Raw genomic sequence first — 17,196 nt, 5'->3', positions numbered from 1 at the left:
ACTCTCGTGGACCCTACCGAGTAAGCACGTGCTCCTTACAACGCACGTTGTGCGCACTGATTTATGCAGTATATAGTCTCTGCGGTGGAATGGGCGGCATCTTGAGGCAGCAGCAGCTGGGACTCACCACGCTAGTGCGCTCACCAAGTTCATCGCACGTGCACGCACTTACGACGTGCGAGTAAGGACACCGTACGTGAGCAGCACGTGTAAGTACGGCCTCCGTACGATAAATTGGCAACCGCACGGAGACCGTATATTACAAGCACGTTGTAAGTACGTACAACGCACTTACCACGTGCGCAACGTACGATGCACGCAACCGTTGTCGGTACTCCCTCCCTGCCTTTGCCACTCCCTCCCTACGTTTTTCAGAAAAACGTGGCGGCCGTGGCCTTCCCAAAACCGTACGGACTAAAAACACACACGGTGGGTTGTGACCAACGCTTAAAGGTAAAGACCAGTATTGGAAACGCCCCAATTTCAAAAAATGAAATGGAAGCTCTTTATTACCAATCATGTGAAAGAATATGTTTTGACTAATACGTACTGATACAGATTTTGCCGAGAAACCGCCTACTAAATGATATATTTGGTAAATTAGTTTATCTATTGGACTGTGAGAGATAAACGCACGTGTCGTGCACGTGTGCGTAGTCCCATATACATCTTTCTGTGTACAGTGCTTGAAACTGTACGAAGACTGGGCTAAACTTCTTATCGTTTTGATGATTCCAGAACCTTGCAGTACACACCAATACTTATATGCTACATTATCAACCTTTTCTGATCGATTCCACAACGTTTCTTTCACAATGCAATCGCATGACCATAACTGGTCTTTATCTTTAAGGTAACCCAGGTTTAAAAAAAATGTATTTCAATTATTTTAAACATTACATACAAAGATAAGGGAATATTTGGGATGAATTTTAATGGAAAAATAGTGTTAAACTGTACTGGGAAACGTATTATTTAACACAATGGACATGCTGATAGGAAAAAGGCCGCTTTCAATATGTATGTGTGTTTAACGACGTACCCCTCCCCTCCCTCACCAAAATAAATCATGTAAATAACAATTTCAATACAGGTTTTGTACTTAGAGAGAGATGCATCTATATGCACACACAGCGCGGTATCTGACCACTGATCGCGCAATCCCCAAATTTCCGTCTACACGTATTCGAGGTCCAGATTTAGAGGAATGGCTAGGCCTACTTTCAACGTTGAGGGTGTGTTATTTTATCAGCTGATGGGTATGCTAAACGGAAACGGTACAGAGGCTGGACTACACTTCGATCATACATACACACGAATTTTGAATGAGTCAGAATAAAATCAATCACTCCACAGGATGTCACTCCATATACAACCCGGATCCATTTTTCTATTGTAATTACCGCTCACAGTAAGATAAAAGTAGTGCGTGCGATTATACAGCATCATTAAAGAACTTGGTTTAAGGCAGACATTTTAAACAGACAATCAAGGTAAGTCTAATTTGTTTTTCATTCGTTAGCGCGATAGTTCCAGCACAATTTAAATTGGAGTTTGTTTGGACAGGAAAAGTATTATTGAATGCTGTGTAGCATGTTCTTACTGCTGATATGATTCAAATCATGAGATCATTATCATTTCTAATTGTACTTTAAGTCGCCATTTTGTTGATGGGTGCATATTATGTACACAGAGGTGTTAATGGTGAGGATCCAGCTTGTGTGGTTGTATCCATTTTCAGAAAATACGCAATATCGATCAGGGAGTCATAAATAACATAAGCAAAAGAGGATAGAGTCGGAATGTGAATTACGTTTTGAATATTTTTGTTGGTTGTGAATGAAAATCATCCAATTTGTGATATAATAAACAACCATACTTATTCCGTTCTGGTACAGTATATACACTTCCAATGAGTTAAAACAAAATTATTACTTCCCTTTTATAGTACTTTTCAAAGGTCGTCGTGATTTATCTGTAATATTTTTTGATGGGAAAGTTCAAAAGGGTCATGTTGTAGGGTAAGCTTGTAAATCTTGAAACCTATGAAATTACAAATTAAAATAGGTATACTCATGTATTCCACTATGTAGATTTGGGACAATATTAGCATTACATTGTGCCGAAAACAATGCTCACTCCATTATAACTGATTAAAATACTGGTGCTATTCTGAATGATAATCGGCTGTGTGACTTTTCCTTAAAATTATTCAGTACAGAGTCATATCAGCACCATTTCGGCCATCTTTTAATTGTGTAGGGTTTGGCTTATTTTTCTACTAGAGATTTCTTTTTTAGGCATTTCGCATTTTTCGTACTGTACACGAATGAATTCTTTGCTTGCTCCGTTAACCTTTCAACTCATAAAAAAGAAAATATGTTGTTTATATTGATTGGAAATCAATGTTTGTTAAATATATATCGATATCGGTGTATGAATGCTAGTCACTTCACATTGGTTACAGATAAAGAGAATTATGGGGATTTGTCGACATCTTTGGCCTTTGAAATTCATCTTTCATGTTAGCAAAAATCGACTTGCGCCAAAATTGCTTATGTGATGCATGAATAAAACAAGTGGGATTTGGGTATTAATTCGGTCTTTGCAGATCCAAATAAAATCCCTAACAAAATTGGTTAACAAAAAAGTCTCACCTCCCTGGTTATACCACACATATCGAATATCCAATATCAACGAACATTTATGCGTGTGTGTGTGGGTGTGTTTGCGTGTGTGACTTTGCTTCTGCAAAGTGCATATGCATCTCATTTGATACATTCAATTCAATTCATTCTCTCAATCCGCTAATCCCAATATAAAACATGCTGTAGGCATCACTTTGGCGCAAGTCGATTTTTGCACTCTCGCAAACAATGCCTCCTGTCAGGCGCGGATCCAGGGGGCCGAGCGTGCCTTGCCCCCCCCCCCCCGCAAAAAAAAAGGAGAGAGAGAGAGAAGGAAAAGAAGGGAAAGAGGAGAGAAAGGAAAAAAGGAAGAGGAAGAAGAAAAGAAAAGAGGGAAGAAGGAGATCGGGGGGGGGGGAGGACTTGCCTCCCCCCTTCCCACCCCCCAATAAAAAAAATAAAAGAGAAGGAAGGAAAGGGAAAGAAAAAAGATAAAGAGGAGATAAAGGGAAGGACAAAATAGGAAGAAGAAAAGAAAAGAAGGGGGATATCAGTTGCAATTTTCCCGCCAACAAGTTGTGGATCGGGGGGGGGGGGCAAAAGACCCTAACCTCCCCCCTCCCCCCATCCCCGCTAAAAAAAGAGAGAAGGAAGGAAAAGAAAAAGAGGAGAGCTAAAAGAGAACAAAAAGAGGAAGAAAAAAAGAAAAGGGAGAAAAGAAGCGGAGATCAGTTGCGGTTAATCCCGCCAACAACGTGTGGAGCGGGTTGGGGACCAAAATGACCGTGCCCCTCCCCCCCCCCCCCAGCACTCCCCCCCCCCCCAGCAAACCTAAAAGAGAGATAAGGAAGGGAAGGGAAAGTGAAAGAGGAGAGAAAGGGAAAGGACAAAAAAGAGAATGAAGAAAGGTAAGGGATATCAGTTGCAATTTTCCCGCCAACAAGGTGTAGATCGGAGGGGGGGGGGGGGCACTGGCATACTGATAGGGGAGGGGGGGGGGTTGGAGAAATATAATTCAAACGTGGTTTATTTATAATTTCATAACGGTGGTTAACAAATAATGCTGAAATGAGATAATTTTCCTCACTTCATGCGTTTGTTGGAAAATGACAAATTCCTAAATTTACGGCCAGGCAAGAAAATGCTTCTTGAGATGCCTACATATCAGGGCCCGCGGAACGGCGGGTATCGGGATCCTCGAGCCCCTCCCCACACTTTCTTTGGAAAAGTATATTAAAGAGAAATAGAAAGAAAGAGAGCGAGAAAGAAAAAATAGTTAACTGCCAGTGTCACATTATAATGGGATATCAAAATAAGCTCATCTGACCATGATTAAAATTAATGCCTAAAATCCTAAGGGCTCTCCCCCCTGGATTCCACCTAGGGCCCTAAGGCGGGCCCTTAGATGCTCATATGACGGTCATTTAATGCCTAAAACCCCTGATTTCTGGGGACTCTGCCCCCTGGACCCCACGCAAAATAGTGTCCTGCTAGTGTCACAAATAATAAGGTATCAAAAATGCTCATCTGACCGTAATTAAACGCCTAAAACCCCTGAGCTTCTGGGGCTCTGCCCCCTGGACCCAACCAAGAGCCCTTAGGCGGGCCCCTCGATACTCATCTGACCGTAATTGAGTGCCTAAAACCCTTGAGATTCCGGGGCTCCGCCCCTGAACCCCAAGCCAATTAGTGACCTGCCATTGTAACAATTAGGTATCAAAATAATCCTCATCTGACTGTAATTAAATGCCTAAACTCCTGAACTTCCGGGGCTCTGCCCCCTGGACCCCGCCTAGGGCGCTAAGGCGGACCCCTGAATGCTAATCTGACCGTAAATTAAAACCTTAAACCCCTGAGCTTCCGGGGCGGACAAGGTATCAACATATGTTCATATGACAGCAGGCGCGTAGCCAGGGGGGCGGTGGGGTGGTCCCCCAATAAACACCGGCCAAAAAAGAGAGGAGTGTAAAGGAAGAGGACGTAGGAAGAAAAGGGAATAGACAAAGAACATATTTGAAATTCAGACAAGGATTAAAAGTCGAGAACGGTACAACGAATCGTCTTCTTTCTCTAATGAATTAATGAAACGTCAAAGCTTCCGCGCTACGCGCGGGGGAGGGCAGGGGAAAATAATTCAGACGAGGATAATTTTCGGGAACGGTACAACGAATCGTCTTTTTTCGCTAATGATTTAATGAAACGTAAAAGCTGTATTCAGACGAGGATTATTTTCGAGAACGGTACAACGAATCGTCTTTTTTCTCTATTGATTTAATGAAACGTACAAGCTTCCGCGCTTCGCGCGGGAGGGAGGAGGGGAAAACTGAATTCAGATGAGGATTAAGAGTCGAGAACGGTACAACGAATCGTCTTCTTTCTCTAATGATTTAATGAAACGTAAAAGCTTCCGAGCTTTGCGCGGGAGAGGGGGATGAATTAAGACGAGGATTAAGAGTAAACTAGATGGAATTCGACTGCGCGCAGTCGAAAATGATGCCTCCGTCATAGAGCAATTTTACAAACCAAAACAGAAGACATTTTTCGAATTCAAGTTCAATTGTAATCCATTGACAGGTTCTCAGAATATCGTGATTACAAGCAATTTCTCATATACATATATGACCCTTTGATCTTTGACCTCATGACCCTAAAATCTACTCAGTTCATTGGCTCTGCAAGATGTCCTGAGTTAAATAGTAATCCATCTGTCAGTTCTAATGAGAATGCGTTCACAAGCTATTTTTGCATACATAATGAGCCCATGATCTTTGACCTTTGACCTTATGAACCAAAAATCTACTCGGTTCATTGGCTCTGCAAGTAACATACATGACCTAATTTTGGCAGGAATCCATCAATCGGTTCTTGAGATAACGCGATCACAAGCTGTTTTTGCATACATAATGTGTGCTGTGGCCTTTGACCTTTGACCTCATGACCCCTAAATCTAATCAGTTCATTGGCTCTGCAAGATACATACATGACCAAAGTTTGGCAGGAATCCATCAATCGTTTCTTCAGATAACGCGATCACGAGCTGTTTTTGCATACCTAATGAGCCCTGTGACCTTTGACCTTTGACCTCGTGACCCCAAAATCTAATCAGTTCATCGGCTCTGCAAGATACATACATGACCAAAGTTTGGCAGGAATCCATCGATCGGTTCTTCAGATAACGCGATCACAAGAACGAGACTTTTTTTGGTGGGGTCCTCGGGACGGACAACCCGAAAACATAATGCCTCCGGCTACTTCGTAACGGAGGCATAAAAACTGTACAAAGAATCGTCTTCTTTTTCTAATTATTTAATGAAACGTAAAAGCTTCCGCGCTTCGCGCGGGAGGGGAAAAACTATTTTCAGACGAGTAGGCACGTACGGAAGGGGGGGGGGAGGGGGTTAGGAGGTTAACCCTCTCCCCTTCGGTTTTTTATGTGTGTATTTTGGAGCAACCCCCCCCCCCCTTTTCTGTGATTTTTTTTTTTTTTTTTTTTTAATTAAAAAAAAAAAAAAAAAATATGCCAATGGCTGACCTAAAAAAGGTGACCTCACCCCCCCCCCAACGGAACAAAATGTCAAATTTTCAAATTTCGAGACCAAAAAAAAAAAGTGTCCTCCTCTCCCCCCCCCCCCCCCCCCCCCGCTTATTTAGCGGCTGGCTGAGTCGTTACGATTTTTTTTCGGACCCCCCCCCCAAAAAAAAAAAAAAAAAAAAGTGGGCCCCCCCCCCCCCCCCCCCTAAGAAATCCTGGATCCGCGCCTGCCTCCTGTTCATCCAAGCGTGAACACATACCACACAAAAATGATACCAAATTATTTGGGATAAAATACTCTTTCATAAGATGCATAATAATTTACTGTTCATGGATGATTTTTAAATTAATTAGCAATTTTCTAGGTGTAAACTTTTTTTTTTACTCACACGGTATAGGAGAACTAAAGTCTGCGAGGCCGCCACATTTGCACACAAACAAAAATGGCTCTCACGCGTTATTTTACTATGATCGAAGGATGATTTTATAGCTCATGCAAATCATAGAGTAGAAAAATCATGCTATAATGATATTTTACCTCCTATTGTACGATAATTGGGTGCACATGCAAATGAATACTATTCCCTAGGCCATGGGTGTTATTTTTTAGTAGGCTACTGAAATATATGTATTGTTTTTTTAAACGGACAGATAAACGAACGAGATAAGTTATTACCTTGAACGGTAACAAAAAAAGTTATGGTTAAATGAAGGTTATGATGATCAAACAATGTTTTTCTTGCCAGTCCACTATTGCCCCCCCCCCTTTTTTTTTCTTCTCTCTCTCTCTTTTTCGTTCTCTTTCTATACTGCTTATGCACAATATTTTTGATTCAACCTGTTGAACAAACAATGCATTTAATGTACATTTCTCGTCGTAGTACACTCGAATGCACTTGTGCACGCCATTATTAATGCATACATATCGTCCTTGTTTTCACGAAGTGATGGTAGTGAGGAAAATCGTAACGCAAAGTGAATGCAATTTTTTTCACTACCGTCACTTCGTGAAAACAGCGACGATATGTCATCCTACGATGGCAGGTCGCTATGACGCCATATGCTTTAATTAGAGATGATGTAACATTTCAGTTTTCGTCGACATTTCCGCATAGGAGCTTTGTGTGGTAGTGATGATTTGATATTCTTTTTTTATGTTGCAGATATATGCTGTTACTTATCATTTATTAAAATAGGTCACTTCACAGATAGCGGGGATATCAACAATCTTTCAAAATCATTCTATTAATTTTCTTTCAAATCTTGTTTCATATTAACAAAATACTGAAGTAAAACATTTGTAAAGCCTACTTATTTAATGACATAGTTAATTTCAAGACAATGTTAACAGTAACACAACAGTAACACAAGCAGGCATGAATTAAAATGAGTCTTGTTTTCCGAATACGCCGTATAGAAAATCCACAATGAATATCAAAACGAAAGAGAAGAATAGACGAAGACAGAGACAGAAAGGGAAATGAATTTACATCGAGTAATAGTACCTATGAAACGAGTGTGAGTGACTGAGTGTAGACATGTTCTTTAACAAAAAATGTAGTCTCTCTATTACTTAAATATAAATTGGACTTTCTAGAAAACTAACTTGTTATCATAGGCTATCATTCGTAAAAATAAATGGCAAACGAAAGCGTTTAAATAGTGTTGATTGACAGTAGGTACACAACCTTAAATGTAGCGAATCACCTAAGAAGCCTTTACATGATTTACCTCTAGTACTATCCCATTAAAGCCCATCTACACTAGTTTGATCTACACTAGTTTGACCAGGAGGGATTAGTAACCCTGGGATTAGTAACATTCCGTTAATCGTCCTCTGGTTACTCCCCCCCCCCCCGATCTACTTCCAGTAGGACAACTAATAACTTAAACAATAACGTGCAACTACCCCCCAAAAAACAATAGACCTACCTCTAGGATAATTGATTTAATCACCTTAATAAGTTTATCCCCGGATCACTACCTTCTTGTTTGTCCAAGGAGAACATTGTGATATATCTTAAAGCGGGACTGCACTACATGCAGCTACTTGCGCCCTTTACATAGCCAACAGTGACCATGCAGGGAGTTAATGATCTTAAGGTACTCGTGCTAGGAGTAGTTGTCTGAGGTAGTTTACTGGAGCAATGAGGGCGTAGTTTGTTGTATGTAGTAGTGATGGCCGATTTCTGCCCACGTGATTATACTAATGTATTATTGATGCGCTCTGTTGAAATGAATCCGATTTCTGTGTGTTTTTCATTCATGCATATACAGCCACGGGTCGGATGTGGTTTCGAAATTATTTATATCAAACGCCGAATGAATATAGGACTCATATATTGCAATACTTATCGATTAATACTTGTATTCGCTATCTTGCAATATCTTTGTGTTCCAATTAGTATGTCTCATCATTTGTTGAAATTATGTCGTTATTCAAAATACCAATGTCGATTCAATAATGTCTCAAAACCTTACTGCCAATGAATCTAAATTATAATTGTTCTGGGTTAAATTCTTTTGATTACTTCACCTAAATTTCTCCCTCTTCTTCTATCTCAAGCTTATCCCGTCTGTCCTTTTCATTTCTCAGTGTGTTTCCCTTCCCGTGTTAATTTTGAGGTGCAATGTTATTCCTACTTTATATGTTACTATGCATATAACTGTATTTCAATTTTCAATGTATTGTATTCTAATGTAATTAATAATCTTTTGTAAATTCAATTTGTTTCAGCCTTTGGCTGCTATTTTAAATGCATGTTTAAAAAAAGTAATAATCAAAGTTCAATTAATCAATCACTCAATTCTCGCCTCCTTTCTCACTTGTCAATGTTGTGAGGAGGTGGTAGTCCAGAGGGAACACTGTCCTACAGTCCTCAAATTGCAAACACTATTGGTCTTCAAAACTCATGTTCGGTCTTTACGAAACCTTCTTACCCTACACAGCAAGTTACCTCTGATATGCAGGCCACGTCTCATCCCACCGAGCCCGGAGTCCCGGGCCAGACTGTTTTCGTCCACCAGCCCGCTCCAGTTAGCTATGCCAATACGGTGCAGAACCCTAACTCATCGAGTGGTGTGTCGCAGAACTTTAACGGAGCTGCCGGGAGAGCGACTGGTTGGCTGCAGCTCTCCATCGGCATCGGGAGCATCGTCGTCGCCATTGCCCAGTTAGTCATCTTTTCCCGCTTCTATTCCGGACTAGGCTTTGTCGCCATTGGAATTTGGGCAAGTGTTCTGGTAAGTCGCCATTTTTTGTTTTGTTCTTCTTTGGAGCATGCAATTGTTTCCATACGTGATTAACACTTTGGCAAGAACCCTTTTTTTAAATGATTATTTTCAATTCACAATGTGAATTACTTGCATGAAATGGATGAGGATCTGAGATTACAGTCGCTAACTTCACACACGCGCGCGCCCGCACCCCATCGTAGGCATGCGCTTGTATTCTGCAGCTGTTTGCCGTGAAACCTGTGAGAAAGTGCATGTTCACTAATGTCTTCGTTGTTAGGAAAAATACTCCCCAAAATATAAGAAAATTGTCACGAAACAGACACGAAAGATAACGACTTTTAAATCATGACCATGATTTGAAAATTTGTTAAAACTAATTCCCAAATCAGTATCAAACTGTAATTGTGTCTGTCTAGAGATAAATACACGGTACACGCTAAAAAGAAATGGTTTGAACTTTTTAAAATATTTATCTAATTTCAGCAAATTGTAATTGTGAGAGGAATAAAAGATGACAGAGGCCATATTAGCAATTTTTTAAGAGAAAAAAACCATGGTTGTTTAGCATACATGGAGATATATACAAATTTAGTTGAATTTTGTAATTGTGATTTTTAATGGCTGTTATTTATTCTCCTCTCCTAGTTCTACATTCCTACCGGTATCTTAGGAATATGTTCGAAGCAGAAGAACACTTGTGTGGTATGTATGTTTTTGTTTTCCTTTAGTCTCATTTAGAAATATGTACTCATTACCCATCACCCCATTTCATATACGCGTTTCTTGTGTTAATCGAGGGCTCATTCTATGTATACAACAAACCAACATATACCGCACACACACACATACACACGCACACGCGCGCATCCGAGCCCAGCGCATCCACACACTCAATGTATTCCAAGGCCAGTTAAAAACTTGTATAATCGATTGCAGCTGAGGAAATGATACACAGTTAACATTTTTGTGAACAAGTTGTTTAAAAGTTTAAACAACCTCGGATTAACGGGTGATCTGATCTGAGAAATGTTTAAAATGTTAAGCATCTCGAGTTGTTTAAAGTTTAAACACTTAGTAGATCAACATTTTGAACAACTTGTTTAAAATCACAATTTAAACAACCAGTGTTGTTTAAAGACGGTTGTTTAAAAAGGAGCTGTTGTTGAGTGGGGGTTGTTTACACCAACTGGGTTGTTTAAAGAAAGTTGTTTAAAACTGAGGAGCTGTTGTTCAGTGGGGGTTGTTTACAACAAAAGGTTTGTATAATGGGGTATAATTTGGGTTTGATACTCTGAATAAGTGCACCACTATTTCTTGGTCTCTATATATATAAAGACTAACAATATGGTAGGGTAATTCTGCAATGTATGAATTAGCGCCAAAACAGTGCCCATTTTGCATGAGAGCGCATGCACGCACGTATAAACTGCATATAGGGATGCATGCAATCTCTATGGCAAGGAATTTAGCACACGTTATAACCGAGTGCGCGATTAGTGCCGCACTGCATGACGCGACGATTTGAAGTCTACCTACGTTCTGACATTTGCGTACAGATACTGAACATTTTAACTGTGAACTTACGCTATAAGTTAAAAACTTCAAAGTGGTTAATAGAAAAGTGATTTCAATTAAGCCATTTAGAAGCGCGTCGGTAGCTTGATCGAATGTCGGCCATGATGTGAAATAAATCGTTTAGCCAACACGCACTTTACTGGCACGTGACACATGACGTCATATGTAAACAACACTGTCTAAAAGCTCTCGTATAGCAAATATAGCAGTCATTACATTTTAAACAGCGAATGTTTAACAAAATTACTTTCGTTTCGAGCAACATTGTTTACAATTTGTTCAACTGTTGTTTAAGATAGTGTACAACTGTAAGTGAACATCACTTTTTTTAAGCAGCGTTTTTACTGTGTAGTGTTACTCAACAGTAGGCAACTACATACGTTACAACCATGAAATAATACATCGGTTCCGCTAATATATACTCTATTCATTTGTTTTGCTTTTTTTTTTTACTTAAAAAAAAATAAATTCTAAAACGTTGTTTTCTTAGATCATCGGCTATCTTACGATGTGTATCATCTCGGCAAATGTTGCCTGCGCTCAAATAATTATTGGTGCCATTGGGGCAGTAATCACCAGTTATCGTCTAGGTTACTTGTACTATGCCGGCATTGCCGAACAAGGAATAGCGGTACGTATACAGACTGCATGTTGCCCATTAAACCTTACGCCCTTCCATAAAATGACTGTTACAATATGGTTTATTCTTGATATATAGGTTGCTATCCTCTCAGAACATTATTGATCTATCTCTATGATTCTTTAGATGAAATGTTTTATGCCCCTGTTACCCCATCAGTGTCAAATGCTTTTTGTCGTTTTCAATTCTAATCAATATTTTGAAACAGTATTATCATTAACTGAATAAATGATTCTACATAAAAACGTTCGGTTTTTATTGGCCCGGTTTTTTAAAATCATTTCATCCATCATCCTTCTCTCCACTTTTCAGTATTATAATCGAAATAAAGTTTTATTATGATTTCCATTGGCTATTGTTTATGTTTCCATATGCATTTATGGATTTTCTTAAATTTATAGTGTTTCAAATTACTTTATTTGAATTTTTTATTATGAATAAATGATTCAATACATGAATGAATAAATATATAAATAAATAATTATGAATATATGAATATATATACTGAATGGATGAATGAATGAATGAATCGATGAATTAAAGAATAAATAAATGAAACAATGAAAATATAAGTTAATGAATAGGTAAATGATGAATAAATCAATAAATGTATGGGTAGATAAATAGATAAATTAATAAATAATTAAACTATTCGAATTCGATTAACAGGAAGGAGGCACCGCATCTGACTCTCTGTTGGCCATCCTTGGCCTGATCGAGATGGTGGTAGCCATTGTGGCTTCAGCCTACTGCTGTGGTGGCATGGCCTGTTGTCACTCGTCTTCACCAACTACCACCACTATGGTGAGTTATTTGTCCTATAACCCCTAAATATACAGGGGTAGACAAACACTCTCTTGTGTGGAGAGTCAGGTTATTTTCCTTTTCTTTAAAGTGGAAAATCCACGCTAAAATGTTGGAATCCATTGTCACAAGAGAAATACAACCACTTATATTTGTAGCTGTTTATTTCCATTACAGGTGAATTTCAGCACCTTTGGTTTAACAGAAGCTCCCTATAGGGAGCAAAGGTCGAGATGGCACGCGGTGTTGCCATCCCTACTAAATTTATTTAAGGCTGTATGCCATTTGCAAAAGGCTTTGAATGGCCGGGATTTGTTGTTGTCGTTTTGCTCTGCTTGTCAGTAGATTTCAGGAATTTTTCAACTTTGCAGAGACGCTCCTTTAACCAGATATTTAACAAGACCCTATTTAAAAAGATAGAACAGGTAGATTGATTAAAACAAAAATATCATATCTTTTGTTTCCATTTTTTAGTATAATAGCAATCAAGTAGTATGACTTCACTGGAGCTAAGAACCTACGAAGGTCGCGGGTTTGAGCTCCCGCATTGCACAACGGACATTTTATACTGCCAAAGGACATGATTTGCCAATTGATATGATTGCCCCTACATGGCACCAATGGCATGTGGCAAGACATAAATATACATTTGCTACTCTTAATCAAGCGGAAGTAATGGTTTCTGATAAATGTATTCATTGCCATGATCACATGCTATACGCTACAGCAACAGGATGTGAAGTCAGAATAATGATGTCCAACAGAGTATTAGTTGATCACATGTATTGTAAAATATACAAAAGAAGAATAGGTCTATTGCTATTATCATTGTTTATTTCATTTGGTTTGTATCTTACATTTATTTGTACTTGTTTCAATTTCCTTTGCAGTACACCCACCAGAACATTCCGATGGCTGTGACAACCGGTATGTAAATATCAATTGTTTGTGTTCTTGTTTCAACTTCAATCTATAGTTACTTTGTAACAAACATGGTATTTCCATTAGTTCATATAGAAAGGAAACGGTAGGAAGTATAGGCTGTGATACTAGCAATATCAGAGCCTAATCAAATAGAGTTTAAAACCATGTGTTTTTGAAATGGTCCACTAGCGGAAATGATTAATACAATATTTCAAACACACTGATACATGTATATAGCGATCCACTGAATCTGTCCTGAAAAGAAATTAAGGTTATCGGTAGTATAAAGAATCACAGAACACTCATTATGAGTTTAGACATAGAAGAATGTACTAAATAGTTATGTTTCCATTTTTTTTTTTTTTTTTTTTTGAGGGTTGGGAAAAATGTTTCATAATACCTTATTTGATGCACCTTTTTATCATTAAATGCTAGATTCTGTGTGAAATGTTAGCAAGTGTAATTCTCTATCCCATTTGTCATTAAGCTTCATGGTATTTAGAATATACCCATGATAAACACTGAAATTATTAATTCTACCTGATTTATTGTCAGATGCCAACTAAAAAAATTATAAACTGGTGACAAACTTAAGATATACGACAATCTTTGAAATATGGCCGGTAACGTATCGGAAACAAAACCTTGAACTTGTCCACATACATGTACAAAAAGTTAACAAGTTTTGCAAGTTATAATACTTCACAGTTATGGTTAATATTCTGAAATGAATGTGCTTAATTGTTTATGAATACGCTTAATTATCGATAACTTGATTGAACTTCCGTTCAGTTTCTTTGAATTTCAATGTTACTCTGCACTATACAATCAGTTTATTAATCGCGATTTATTAATGTAAAAAGGGAAAGTATAATACTAATTCCTTAAATTCCCATTGTCTCTACGCAGGCCAGTACACTCAGCCGGCGGGAATCGTTCAGCTCCCTCCCGGATACAACGTTCAGCAGGCTTATCCCCCTGCTGGCCAGCCTGTTGCTCCAGCTCCCTACAACCAAGCTCCTGTTGCCCCGTACAACCAGGATCCTGGTGCCCCACATTACCAAGCTCTGGGTGCCCCGTACAACCAACAAGCAGCTGCTGCATCCATCAAACCTGGCGAAGTGGTGGCTTAAATGCGTTCAGAAAATGGGTCTTAATAATTAAACTACCCTGATATCTAAATGCTTATATTGGGAATAACAAGCAATAGCTAAATTTTTGATAAATAAAATGCAAGCCTACTCTGAGACGCACGGATATTCAGAGAAAAAGTAGATCATCCTCACAAAATTTGTAATTTTCTGAAGAGAGTTGTTCGATTGTTAGCCGTGATACAGTGATTATAATTTTACATCATTTTTTATCTAATTTCTCCAATTGGTAAATAAAAGATAGCAGATGATGGGGAAAAAACTAAAATAATGGCTGATCTTTTTTGATAGATAAAGTTAATACAAAAAATGTTATCCTGACAGGATCATTAAATTAAAGCCACGTCAAACTAATGCTTGATGATGAAAATAATAAATTACTAATTATTCTAGCAAGGGGGTGGCTTAAATGATATAACATTGCAAACTTTATTAAACAAAAGTATGTGGTATGGAAGTAAAATAAGTGTCCTCTATTCATTACGTGAAGCTGAAATCCCCCCCCCCCCCATCATTCCACCCAACGTGAGAAATACAGAACCCTTTTGTTACTATTTATTAGGCGGCTGGGCTTCAATTGACTACTCTTGAGGACTGCACAGAAAGATCTGCTAAAATAACAAAAATATCAACAACAAACAACATTAACAGCATAAAACAACTGAATGTCACAGTGCGAAAAATATGTAACCAGCCAACTTGTAGACGAAAAGTTATGCATACTGCATTTAAAATAAATGGGCTGATATCCCCCCAAGTGCTTTATAAATCATCAAAATGTTAATTCAGAGGACCAAACAAGAGCATTAGAAATTGTAAAAAAAATTATTGAAGAAATATTAATTTAACTTCGATATAGATTGAAACCGTTTGTTTTTATGTTGATTCTGTAACGCTATAACCTTGGAAATAAGTAGCCTTAGGTTTTTTTTTACCTGATGATATATTAATGTTGTGCCTTTCGATCTTTTGACTGTCATTTTGGAAGTAATCAATTCGTCAATTAATTAAGTTGACGAAGATCGATGAGAATTTAAGACAAAAGATGCTTTGAAGTGAAAGAATTTCAGATAATTGTGTGAAATTGATCTTTGCTGGATTCTAAACATAAGAGAAATCAATGCGTACGTGGCATGAAATTTCAAATAAGTTCATAATCCTGCGTGTAGTGAATTAATGAAGTGGTTTATTTAGAATGATAACAAACACGCCATTATGTAAGTCTACAACTCTATTCTGTAGAATATCAATTTCTTTTAGAATCATTGTCTTTCGGAACTAAATGCGAAAGCATTTCTTTAAAAAACCGTCAATGAATTATCGTTGTTCAGTGTCTGAACGCAAAACAAAGTGCCATTAACATGACAAATGTTAAAACAAGAAAACTAATGAAAAGGGAAAAGATTTCTTTTACAAATAAAAAGGTGGGTAATTTAAGTTGTGTACTGTGTTTACTGCATTTTTCTGTTTGAATTTAGAATTTAATAAGGCGAATTATACAAAAGTACAACAGACAGAAATGAACAAAAAGAAGAACTCAAAAATCACATCGATTAAAATTAGTATATGTTATTTTAAAACAATCTGAACTTTAGATTCGTTGACATTACATAAACGATGCATTGAACAATACAACACCTTACATCTTGCCTTCTTCCGTGCTCATTCTTATCATGTTTTAATTTTTGTTAAATGACTCTTGCTATATCCGAAGTCGTATTATATGCTTAGGTTCCCGGGGGCACACGAAATACCTTCAGCTGAAACTTCTACTTTCTGAAATATCATTTTTGAGACTTTTTATATTTACTTAAATTCTCAAATCTTACAAGGCGCGTATTGTAAGAGACACATTTCATATTTGTTTTTCTATGTTTTTTGTAGATGAAATATTGGAGCAGCTGTAAAATTCGAAGCTTCACTATTTCAAATCTTTATTTTATAGAACTGTTTTTAGAATATAAACATTTATGAAAAAAAGTGATCTTTTCATTCCTTTTAGTTTCACTGTAGTTCAATTTTTAATGTATAATAATAATAATAATAATAATAATATAATAATAATGGCTTGGTTTCGTGGTATATCAGATATTGTATTCAGCTTGTTAATATTTGAACTCGTCTTCGACTCGTGTAATATTCTCGAGCTTAATGCAACATATCTGATATACCTTTTAATGCTTGGTGTATCATTCACTGAGGTACAGCCTGCCGTAAACGTATCATATGTACAATAAACTTTTCGATTTTGATCATTTCGTATCAACCAGTCATCACTAACTTGACCACGGAGAGAGAGAGAGAGAGAGAGAGAGAGTAGACATCTTTGAAGAGAGGGGAATGGAGGCAGGGGTGGATCCAGTCGACGACAGGGGAGGGAGCCAAAGAGAGGGCCCACTTCGTGAGAAATTAATGAGCGACGAAACAGCCAGCCGGTAAATAAGGGGGAGCACTAATTTATTTATTTTTGCCCCCAAAATTTGAAAATCGCCCCTCTCCCCTTGAGCACCAGTCGAGGGGGCCTTTCTTTATTAACAAATAATTTACATGTTTTTCCCACGGTAGGGAGCCGGGCCCCCGGATCCGCCGCTGAATGGAGGGAAGAAAAGAGGATGAGAGAAGGAGAGGGACAGAGACATGCTCACAAAACAAGAAAAGAAAAAAAAAGGAATTAAAGCTAAAACTAGAGGATAAGATAAAGAGAGG

At 38.1% G+C, this 17,196-nt stretch overlaps 1 protein-coding gene across 2 annotated transcripts; it reads left to right on the top strand.

Annotated features, from left to right (window-relative positions):
• Positions 1-1,339: 1,339 nt before the first annotated feature.
• LOC115918182 lies at positions 1,340-16,742 on the top strand. Of its 2 annotated transcripts, XM_030974810.1 has the most exons (7): positions 1,340-1,493; positions 9,109-9,402; positions 10,042-10,098; positions 11,462-11,602; positions 12,281-12,415; positions 13,306-13,342; positions 14,249-16,742. In XM_030974810.1, exons 2-7 carry the CDS (start codon positions 9,124-9,126, stop codon positions 14,470-14,472), a joined length of 873 nt encoding a protein of 290 aa, XP_030830670.1. In that variant the 5' UTR covers positions 1,340-1,493; positions 9,109-9,123; the 3' UTR covers positions 14,473-16,742. The 2 variants fall into 2 exon arrangements, with proteins under 2 accessions (XP_030830670.1, XP_030830671.1); XM_030974811.1 differs by lacking the exon at positions 11,462-11,602.
• Positions 16,743-17,196: the final 454 nt, after the last annotated feature.

Source organism: Strongylocentrotus purpuratus, unplaced genomic scaffold (assembly GCF_000002235.5).
Source record: "Strongylocentrotus purpuratus isolate Spur 01 unplaced genomic scaffold, Spur_5.0 spur5_scaffold_7, whole genome shotgun sequence".
Lineage (NCBI taxonomy): Eukaryota > Metazoa > Echinodermata > Echinoidea > Camarodonta > Strongylocentrotidae > Strongylocentrotus > Strongylocentrotus purpuratus.
Note: the sequence above shows the minus strand (reverse complement) of the source record. Positions and strands in the feature narration are given on the sequence as shown.